Below are 12,031 nucleotides of genomic sequence, written 5' to 3' on the forward strand. Positions count from 1 at the left end.
ATGAATACATGTGAGTAACAAAATGTATCTTCATGAAAACCACTAAAATTAAATAAATTTGATATCTAAAATAATTAATTTTATAACTATCAATATAGTGTAATAGATGTCTTAACTTGTGACTTCAGATGCACCATTCCTTTATATTTTTGAGGCCTCACACATCGATTTCTAAATTATTACATGCCCATAAAGGCTAAGAAGTTGCCCAAATTTGCATCTTACTCAAGCAAGTTACTATATATATATATATATATTATGGTTCAACTTGTACTGTAAACCAAGTCGTGCATTATAGCTTATAAAAATTACCTTCTATTATTATAAAGCTTTTGGCCGATGTAACTTCCCTGTTAAGTGATGAAAACGTTGATACGAATGTTTTGGGTAATTTCCATTTAAGGATGCAATTAGTATAAAACTACTACTGCTGTGCTTATTTCTTAGAGTACCGATGAGAAACAGAGATATGAATTGGCAAGTCTCAGATTGAGTGACTTCATATGGTAATTTGTACTTGGAACTTTTATAGCACCTTCATGTACCAAGTGATTTTTATTTAGAAGACGTAAGACCACTGATGCATGTGGCTTGATTAGAGACAATTGGCTGATCTGAGGAGAAATCCTAGAGAACCTTAAGCGTGATATTTGTAAGCATGACCTGACAATTTGTCCAGGATAACCCTGCTTGTAAACGTGGAGATTTCATATTGGCAAATTCGCGTTGGAATAATCTCATCGCTTGTAATTGCAGCAAACAAAACATGTGCCTCTTCTAGGAATGAAAAAGAAAAGTGCCCTTTGCGTGGATTGTATCCTACTGACAGTGCATACTGCATAGTCTCTTGTTTATTGCAGTTGTATGTAACATGTTATTGTGGGACAAGAGTATCAACTCTGACACAAGAAAGAACTCGCTGACCAGAATAATAACGACATACTATGATTGACTAGGTGGAGAGGACGAAGAGTATGAACCATTTACAAGGTCTACAGCTGCATTTCTTTTCCTCCCATAATAATGGTGGTTTCGCTGAAAATTCAAGACCACCCACACCAGTTGCCAGATGCCAATCTCCGGCCAAAGTGTGACCAAGGAAGACAACTGGCAGCAAGAAGTCTGCCATAGAAGGAAGTTGCTTAGGCGGTGCTCGTCCCCTGTGCGGATCAAAATGTCAGGATCTGGTGTAATGGCCATATACATGTGCTTTTCAATATCTACTAACTTTATAAGGTCTTGATCACCCTGATGACTATCTCCATTCTCACCCAGTAAACCGTTGCTAGCATCATTTGCCCTGATTTCTGGAATATGATCGCATTTTTCTTTACAAGATTCTTGAACCACATGCATGATCTCATCGGTGGAAGTGTAGACAACACAAAGTGTGAAGATAAATTTAGAGTTATCAGCAGTAGCTTCCATAAGTCTCTTGGCTGGAATTCTAATATCTGCACTCAACAGTTCTAAGCTTCCTGCAAAATGAACTCTGATTGGACGATGCTTCACTATCCTAGTCAAGAGAGGAATACATTCCCTCAACAAATCCATAATTTTTTTAACGTCCTCTGGCTTTCGTTTGAAATTATCGATGCTGAAGGCATAAGCAGACAGATGTTTCACGCCAAGCTCGTAGCAATAAATAAGCAAGCACAAGAGAGCAAAAGCCCCTGCATCATGACCTACCCCTTCTTCTAGCTTCTTCTTTTTGGCATATCTTCGGTTCCCATCCATAATGACAGCAATATGAGAGGGGATTGGACCAACTCTAAGAACTCGAAAGAAACATTTTCTAACGAAACTTATCCATCCAGACAAGATTTTTCTTGGAATAACTTCTTTCTCCATATCAAACTGTTCTCCGCACAGTGGCAGATGAGATGCAGAGTTGCAGACTCAGATATTTAAGGCACCATGTCTTTGTCATGCTCGAATCAGTTACGCGCCAAGACAACCGATCCATTGGTCAATTTTGCAGCATTTCTCGAGCATGTTGGAAGCGTGACACTGAAGTGGCACGAAATTTTGTTTGTTCCAGGAATCGCTGTAACTACCTTAGCACCAGTCTTAATTTTTACTCTTTAACATCCACCCTATACTACTTAAGCAAATACTATGTGCTAACTGCTACCTATAACCACGAACGCCACAAATTATATTTTAAACTTTAATCTAATTAGTTGCAATTTTAACTATATGGTATATATAGATGAATTAGTCTGGACGTGGAGGAGGTATTTTGTTTTTTTTTTTTGAAATTAAGAGAAAGGAAATTCGATCTTTGCTTTTAAATATAAAAATCATACATCAATTAATAAACTACATATTCAAGTGCGATGTGGAGGGACTTTGACAAAGCTAAAACGTAATCTATTTACAAAAAGTTAATCTTCCTAAATCCATTAGCATACCCAATATTATTGAGGGTATCAGATTTTGTGTTTAGTTTGACAAAAAAATATTAAAAAATATTTTCAAATAGTAACAACATTTTCAAGCCTGTAAGTTTGAGATTTATTTTGTGTTTATTCCAAATTATCAAGAGTTTGCAACCCAGACCTAAATCCAACTTTGAGTTGTGAACTTAGAGGTCCAGTGAGAAAAGGGGACTGATGATTTATGGAGAAAAGGAAAAGAGAGTCCGTTGTTTGACTTGAGACTGTAAAATCTATTTATAAATTAATAATCATTTAATCAAACTTCCATTTAAGTGTCAATATAATCATGAAATATAGCAATTGTAAAGGTGGTACAAGCTTTATACTTGCTTATTTTTCTTCTCCACACGAGATTGGTTTCTCTGGAAATTCAGGACTATCCAAACCAAATGCCAGAAACTAATATCAGGCCAAAGCGCCAAGGTGGAGAACAAATAGCTTCGTGCGCTCTGCCATAGCAGAAAATTGCTTAGACGATTTTCACCTGAAGTCCGGACTACAATGTCAGGGTCAGGTGCGATAGCCATATCCATTTGCTTCTCAATTTCCAACAAATTAATTGGACCACGGCCTACACGTCTGGGTTCTTGATTTTCAACCCACTTTTCTTCACAGGATTTCTGAATAGCTTGAATGATTTCATTGGTGGAAGTGTAGGCCACACAAAGCGTAAGCAAAGCATTAGAATTATTGGCAGTAACCGCCATTAATTTCTTTGCTGCATCCCTCATAGGTTCTCTTAAGAGTTCCAGGTTCCCTGAGAAATGAATTCTGACTCCGTGGCGGTTCACTATGCTGTCTTTTCGACACATTAGTTCAATCTTCTCCAGCATTAAATTCATGATGCATTCAACTTCTTCAGGCCTACGCCTGAAATTATCGATGCTGAAGGCGTAGACTGTGACATATTTTATACCCAGTTCACAGGCGTAAATAACGATCGACATGAGAGCCAAAAACCCGGCATCATGGCCAGCCCCCTCTTTCAGGTTATGCTGCCTTGCATATCTGCGATTTCCATCCATGATGAAGGCAATGTGGGCAGGGACTGGACCAACAGATAGAACAGAAAATATACATTTTCTCAAGAACCGGACCACTCTGAAAAGGAACTTTAGCATTTTCTCACCAACTCCACCTTTCTGCATACTGAAAGTTTAATTTATGCAAGGCATAACCAAAACCATCACCTGTAATGCAAAATCGACTTAGTCCAAACTGTTGTACACCGAGACAAAAACTAACTTTGACTAAGCATACACAACTTTTTGAAATGCAATCTCATGTTGAATGCTAAACAATTTCCAGGAATTGATCTTTTTGAAAGTCAATCTCACCCTTAATTAACAAGCACTTGATCTTTGTAATTGCATAATTCTCTCTAGGAATACCACCAGCAACTAATTACCTGAATGATCAACTGATCTCAATGAACATGGGGTAAGTTAACGAGTCGGACACTGTTTGAGACTGAGAGTTAATCCAGCTGCAAAAGCAACAAAACTAGACAAAGAAAATTAAAGGATCAATCGGCAAAGGGGAGAAAGCAATGCTTTGCCAAGAAGTCTGAAATGACATTGTATTTATCTACAAGGCAGATCATGTTTCTTACGTGGTTTTCCTTTTTTCAGTTTAAATGCACAATCACTGCTTACTTGATTGAATATGGTCCCTTTCGTCATAGATGCACTTTCCGTCTAATAGGGTTGTAAAAATCACGTGTGGGTTTTCTTTAAACAAAGGGAAATGCGCCTCTTATCCAGCAATTGAGCGGCCTGACCAAACTTAGCACATTGGAGACGAAGCCCCTACAGTTAATAAAGCAAACGAGACGTACTAACCGGTGTGCAAATGACAATAATTTTATACAAGTTGTAACTGAAAGTACATATGTAACCACTCGAGTTTTAATTGCTATGGTCAAAAACCATTTATTTTTTACATAATATTTAAAAATGTTTTTAATTATTCAAAAATATTTAAATATTTATTACTTTCAATTAAGCCCTTATAATTAATTATTAACTTAGACAAAACATTATTTTTCATCTTATATCACATGATACTAACATAATATGCTAACATATTATAATTAATAATAATGTAGTATGTTGACATATCATAATTAATGCTAACATAATATGTTAATTTGACATAATAATATGATCATGTGATATTTTTCATGATTCATATGAACGTTAGGTCATTGTCATGTGGATATAAATAACAAATGGTATTTTAAGTAATGATAATTAGTTCATTATTAATCATAAGAGCTTATTTGACCTAAAATAAAAATATAAGGGTTTGATTGAATGTAACAAAATAATAAAAACTTATTTGAATTTTATTAAATAATTTCAAAACCTTTTTATGTTATGAAATAGAACTTGAAATAACAAATATAGAAAAAGTATTTAGAGGTAGAGAAAATATTTACAGTCAATAAGAAGATCTTATTCAAGTATATATTTACCAATGATGTGAATGGGCATGTTTATAAGCTAATAACCTTTATCTAGATAGAATATAAGATGAAAATAATACTAAAAGATTAGATAAATGAATAAATCCTAATCTTCATTCAATCTAATTTACATCAAAATCTAGATATACATAACAAAAATGGATATTCACAAAAATATTCATAACACTCCCCCTTGAATATCCATTGTATTAAAAATATATCTCATTAAAACCTTACAAAGAAAAACCTCATGGAAAAAAAATCCGAGTTAAGGAAAAAGAGTTCATAATTCTTTTCAAAAATACGCTTTTAAAATATTACCTCACTAAAAACCTTATCAAGAAAAACTTAATGGAAAAATTCTTGATGAAGAAAAAGAGTACAATATGTATTTTACTTCCCTTGATTACTACATTATTGAAATCTTTAAAATGACCCATTCCTATCTTTTGTATCAACTTTGCAAATATTACAGTAGGAATGACTTTAGTGAACAAATATACTAGATTGTCATATAAACAAATTTGTTGAACACGAATACTAACTTTTTCTTGAAGATTATGAGTGAAGAAGAATTTTGATGAAATATGTATTATCTTATCGTCTTTAATGTATAATTTCTTTAATTGGGCTATGCAAGCGATATTATTCTCATATAATGTTGTTAGCAATTCCTTTTTGGTTGATAAACCACATTTTTTTTTTAAATATGTTGAGTTATAGATCTTCACTAGACACATTCATGACTTGCCTCATTAATTGCTAAAATTTTTACATAGTTACAAAAAGTAGCAACTATAAGTTGTTTTACAAAACACTATAAAACAGTTGTGCCTCCACATGTGAATAAGTAACATGTTTGGGATCGAGTTTGTGCAAATCAGATAAATATTTCGTATCTGCATAACCAATTAAGTCTGATTTTAATGCATTTGAGCAATATAAACCTATATCCATTGTTCTTTGAAAATATCGAAGTATATGTTTAATTCTATTCTAATGTTTTTGAGTTGAAAAAGAATTATATCTTGCTAATAAATTTAAAACAATTGATATATGAAGTCATGTATAGCTAGTATGACACATTAGTGCTCCAATTACATTAAGATATGATACTTCAAGTACAAGAAGTTCCTCATCATCTTCACGAGGTTGGAAAGGCTCTTTTTTCACATTTAGTGACCTTATAACCATTAGTAAACTCAATAAATGTGCTTTGTCCATATAGAGTTATTTTTGCACTTTTGCTATAAAATTTAATTGATGAACAAAATTTTCATTTGTCAAGTATTCAAACTGAATACTCAAACAAAATTTTATTTTTCTAAGGTCTTTCATCTCTAATTCCTTTTTTAGTAATCTAGACTTTTGATAACTCTTCAGGAGTTCTAATTATATTCTAGTTATTAACAAAAACAACAATTATCACAAATTCAAATCTGAATCTTTTTATAAAACACATGGGCATATAGGATCATTCGTATAGCCTTCTTTTAACAATTATTCATTAAGGCAATTATATCACTTGCGTTCAGATTACTTTAATTCAGATAAATATTTACTTAATTTGATCTAATAAATTTTTCAAGAATTCAAATTTTTTATGCTTCAGGCAACTTAAACCTTTCTAGGATTTTTATATAAATATTTTTATTAAGTGAGTCATATAAATAGATTGTAACTACATTCATTAGATGCATTTGAATCTTCTCATGTATTGCCAGACTAATTAATAAAAAATTATAATTATATCTACCATAAGAAAATATGTCTCTTCATAATCAATACTAGGTCTTTGGATAAAACCTTGTGTGACAAGTCATGCTTTATATATCATTTTTCTTATTTTATTTTTACATAAATACTCATTTATATCTCACTGGTTTTACACTTTTTCGTTTTGCACCATTTATATCGCACAAATACCCATTTATACCCATTTATGTCAATTCCATCTTGATTGTGTTTTTCCACATTAGCTAATTATTTCTATTTCTACATTTTTCAATATATATAAGTTCAAGATCCTCATTTTCTTTCATAATTATGAGTGCTACATTATATGCAAAAATATAATCGACATTTATTTCATTTTGGTTCTATCTTTTCCCATCGTGACATAATTGATTGAGATCTCTCAATTTTCAATGATTTCATATACTTGAATTTCTTCTGTAATTTTTATCAATTATGTTAGGGGTCTCTTTTAGAGTTTTTACTTTCTCTTTTTAACTATCTTGAATATTTATTTTTTTTTGAGGATTTTATCTTTGAAACCAATTAGTCTCCACACTTTTAGCTTGACTTCTCCTACAGGGACATTAATTCTACAAGGAATATTTGCAGCTGGTATATAAGATTTAGTTATTCTGTTTAAGTCAGTAAATACGTCCGACAACTGATTTGCTTTATTTTATAAAAAAATTATATTTTCAATTTCAAGTTCATTTTGATTTGAGTGAGGATCAAAACTAAATAATAATAATAATAATAATAAGATATTTCAAGAAATTTAATTTTTGAGTTGCTTATTTTTTCCCCATAATATTAAAAAAATTGTTTCATCAAAATAACAATCGATAAACCTTATTGTGAATAAATCTCATGTTGATAATTCTAAATATTTAATTACAAATGAAAATTCATATCCAACATATATTCTAAATCTCCTTTGAGGACTTCTCTTTGTGTATTGTGGTGGAGTAAGTGGAATATATACCACACACCTAACAATTCTTAGATAAGAAATATTTTGTTCCTGACTATAAATTAATCGTATAAAGGATAATTTATAATAATTCGTTTAGCTTGATGCGTACAAATGTTGCTACATCCAAAATGGCATGCCCCAAATAGCAATTGGGAGTTTAGATTTCATAAACAATGGCTTTACAATCAGTTTGAAGTGTTTAATAAACGATTTTGCTAATCGTTTTGTATATGAACATAAACAACATATTGTTCAATAGTTATTTCAACTAATATATAGATTTATTAAAAGCATGAGATGTAAATTCACCAACATTATAAAGACAAATAGTCTTGCTTACATAACAAGAAAAATATACTTGTAAACGAATGATTGCAAATGCTAAATTGCAAGCTAATAATAAGTACACATGTTACCATCTACTCAATGCATCTATTAAAATTATAAAATATCTAAATGATCTACATGATGGATGTATAAATCCATATATATCACCTTGAATATGTTTCAAAAATGTAGGGGATTCAGTCAACTTTAACTAAAGATGGCCTTATAATTAATTGTCTTTCAGTGCAAGAAACACATAAAATCGCATTAATATTCAATAATTTTTTGCATCATTATTAATTTAGGATGGTCCAACCATTCATGCCAAATATTAAAATTATTAGTAAATTTTTAGTTTACTACAGTATAAGTTTTAATTATTCTAATGTTTGTATAATACAATTCATAAAACAAAACGGGTAATTTTTTTTAACACACGCTTCTTATTTGAAATAATAGATGTAATATAGAGGTTTTAAATGTTTATTTCTTTCATTATCTCAATATGATATCCAATCAGATGAATATATTTAAAACTCAATAAATTTTTTTTGAGATTTTAAAAATAATACATTTTTTATTTTAAACTTTGTTCCTCAAGATAGTAAAATAGTGACTCTTTCGCAGCTTTTAATTAATCTTGTATTATCAAATATTGTATTGACATTGGTTTCTTCCATGGTTAAGTTGAAAAAATATTTTTTATCTTTAAATATAACGTGCATTATGGCAATGCCTACTAGAAATATATTTACATCATGGATCTTGATCCAACAAGATGAATATTTTTTTTTCAATAAAGTAAGATATATACAATAAGAGTTTACAAGTTAACATGAAAGAATATTAAATATATAATTAAAATACATAATAAGAACATATTATTTAAATATAATGAAAACTTATAAAAGCATATTTATAATAGAGTTATACTAAAATATACCAACAAACTATTAAAAAATTCATTTTTAAATATTTCTATTACCAATCAAATAGTCAATTCCTCTTTTAAGATGGACAAAAAAATCAACAATATTTTATTACCAATCATGTGATCAATTCTCTTTTCATGGTAGACAAGAAAATCAACAACATATCAACTTGGCTATGGTATCATCACAATATGTTTTAGCTTAATAAAATTCAAGACGTACAGATATGTGACAAACATTTTCTATATTCCTTTTATTCTGTCCATTTTTATCTTTTCATTATTCATCCATTTCTAATAGGTTAAAAGTGGGTTAAAAGTATTTATCTACTTTTTGTGGGTAAAATTATCCATAAAATTAAAATAGTGATTAATGTAAATTATTATGGTGACCTCTTTCATGTTCACGACCATAATTGTTAAATGATGTCACATTTACTTAGAGTGGACCGATTCATGATTTTCCATTAGTAGCTATATAATAGTAAATTCACTTTTCAATTAAGAGATAAAATAAAATATATAATACATGATAGCATAAGGTTAATTTTTAAAAAATTAAAATACCAAAAGATATCAAGTCACTTACTTGATTTGCTTTAATTAGTAATTAAAGACCAACCATTTAAATCCTTTTAAAGTTTAGAGATAATGAAAATAAAAAAAAAACAGCACTTACCTAATTTGTTGAAACTAGAAATTAAAATTCAATTATTGAAATCCTTTTGAAGCTTAAAATGATGAAAATAAAATAATACAAAAACTTGAAAGGTTAAAGAATCGTGCTGATAATGTATTATAAAATATAATTTGAAATAACAAATATAGAGAAAGTATTTAGAGAGAGTAAAAAAATCTTATTTAAGTAAAGTGAATGGCCTATTTATAGCTAATAACCTATTTTCTAGATAGAATTTACAATATGAAGATAATATTAAAAGATTAGATGGATGGATTAAATCTTAATTTTTATCTAATCTAATTTACATTCAAATCTAGATATATATACTATAAATGGATATTCATAAAATTATTTATAATATTTTGAGTATTATGTTTTTATTTTTTAATTAATATTTTATTTCAATAGATCTACATTATCTGATAGTAATGGCTGACCTCTAGTGCTCTTTAGAGTGCTGAAAACATGTAAAGAATTATTTAAACTTTGATTTAATAAACTTATTATCTTTTAAAAATTAGACAAAACATCGTCAATATTCGACTAGGAGATTTTTACCTAAATTTGCATCTTATCTTATCATTTGGATTAAACTTAACTAATTACAATAAACTTATTATTATCCTATTCAACAGCTTTTTGATCATCAAATTGAATAAAATTAATTATTGGGTCAAAAGACCAAGTTGAGTAGACTAAACAAAAATCTTTCTATATGTAAGATTTATATTCGATATTCTATTAATAAATACAATTATTGATTTTATTACGTCAATAAAATTTATATTTACTCGCCAGTTTATAAAAAATTTTTTGATGACATAGCCAGTTAAAATTCATAGATTATATTAACACTCTAATGGAGAGTCGAGATCTTATGCTTGAGATTCTACTTCTTTTACCTTATATATTTGATTATTTACATTAATATATATTTATCAAATATAAGTTCTGATTAAATATAAATATATAGATAATATACAACGAATAGTAGTCAACAAATTATTATCTTGTTCGTACAAAAATTATTATCTTGTTCGTACAAAAATTATTAACTTTTACCGTATATATTGCCAAAATTCATTTAATCAAGTTCATCTATTAAATGGACCACTTAATCAAATCTATTAATAGTAACCTAACAAGAGCTGTGGCTTAGCCAACGTGATACATAATGAAGGGGTCGCCATTTAGCCGTTGATATTGACTTCGGTTATGTATATGATACACTATTATTTGTTAGGTTTCATTATGATTTTAATTTGGCTTAATATGTAAAAGGTTTTTAAATTTTTTAATAAAATTTAAATAAATTATTATTCTTTTGTTACATTTCAATCAAATTATTATATTTTTATTTTAAATCAAATAAATTTTTAAGATTAATGTTTAACTAAATATTATTAGTTAAAATATCACTAGTCATTTTTATTATATAACATTGATTCTACATGCTAATATATCATAATAAATGATAACGTGATATACTGATGTAGCATGATAATGTGATTATGTGATATTTTTTATTTTTCACGTTAACATCTCATGAGTATAAAATAATTAATAATATTTTGATTAAAAACATTAATCAACTATTAGTCCTAAAAGTTTGTTTGATTTAAAATAAAAATATATGAATTTGATTGAATGTAATAAAAGAATAAAAACTTAATTAAATTTTTTTAAATAATATAAAGATTTTTTTCAAATATTATATCTTTCTATTTATACTGCTTGTTCTTTTTTTTTTTACCAAACAAAAAGCAAGTTTGAAAATAAAAATAATACTTTTTGAAAACTTACAAATAAACTAATTATAACATAATTGGTATTACATTAAACAATTTTTTATTTTACATTTTAACAACTTTTCACTAAGCAAATAGAGAAGGAACAAAAGTACTTCTCCAACAAAAAACTTCTGTTAAACAAACCTTCAACCAAATAAAGTCATTAAAGGAATAAATCAAAAAATAATTATCCTCTACACAAAAAAATTATTTTTTTAAAAAAAATGTACATATTTTTATTGCCAAGTGTCAAAATCAAAAACAATTTTGGACTTTACATAACTAAGTACCTAAATTTTGAGATGTCTAGATACATCAACTTAAAGCTAATTAATTAAATCTCCTAATCAAAATAAAATATTATTTCATTGAAGGAGACGAGGGAGTAATCCTTTGGGTCCTAGGTTTTACCCAAATTTCCTAACTTTTTATTGGAAGTTCATGTGGTACAGCCTCACAACAACAACAACAATATTAATAATTGAACTTGTAATTTAATATCAAATCGGTTTTTTAAAAAAAAGTTATGTCAAAGCAATTTAAAGTCGATAACTAAGGGTAACATGCATGATCTTGTGCAAATTTTTCTTTTACTGCGAATGATCCTTAAGGTTTTTTGCAGTAACATAGGGAAACAAGTTTTCTCGTACCCAAAAAACAAAGAAACAAATTTTATAAATATA

At 28.7% G+C, this 12,031-nt stretch overlaps 1 protein-coding gene and 1 pseudogene across 2 annotated transcripts; both read right to left on the minus strand.

Moving 5' to 3' along the window:
* Positions 1-812: 812 nt before the first annotated feature.
* On the minus strand, positions 813-1,856 carry LOC110423658 (dehydrodolichyl diphosphate synthase CPT3 pseudogene; annotated as a pseudogene).
* Positions 1,857-2,708: 852 nt separating this feature from the next.
* LOC110423934 (dehydrodolichyl diphosphate synthase 6-like) lies at positions 2,709-3,964 on the minus strand. 2 transcript variants are annotated; one of them, XM_021438372.1, is made up of 2 exons: positions 3,850-3,964; positions 2,709-3,631 (listed from the first exon to the last, which is right to left on the minus strand). In XM_021438372.1, exon 2 carries the CDS (start codon positions 3,587-3,589, stop codon positions 2,762-2,764), a length of 828 nt encoding a protein of 275 aa, XP_021294047.1. In that variant the 5' UTR covers positions 3,590-3,631; positions 3,850-3,964; the 3' UTR covers positions 2,709-2,761. The 2 variants fall into 2 exon arrangements, with proteins under 2 accessions (XP_021294047.1, XP_021294055.1); XM_021438380.1 differs by having other exon boundaries at positions 3,779-3,958.
* Between the last annotated feature and the right edge of the window lie 8,067 nt (positions 3,965-12,031).

The sequence above is a fragment of the Theobroma umbraticum genome, unplaced genomic scaffold (assembly GCF_002168275.2).
Source record: "Theobroma umbraticum cultivar Fairchild unplaced genomic scaffold, ASM216827v3 scaffold_30.0, whole genome shotgun sequence".
NCBI lineage: Eukaryota > Viridiplantae > Streptophyta > Magnoliopsida > Malvales > Malvaceae > Theobroma > Theobroma umbraticum.

What these genes read in the sequence shown, in the direction of transcription:
- LOC110423934 (XM_021438372.1), bottom strand. Translation starts at nt 3,589, where the DNA reads ATGCAGAAAGGTGGAGTTGGTGAGAAAATGCTAAAGTTCCTTTTCAGA.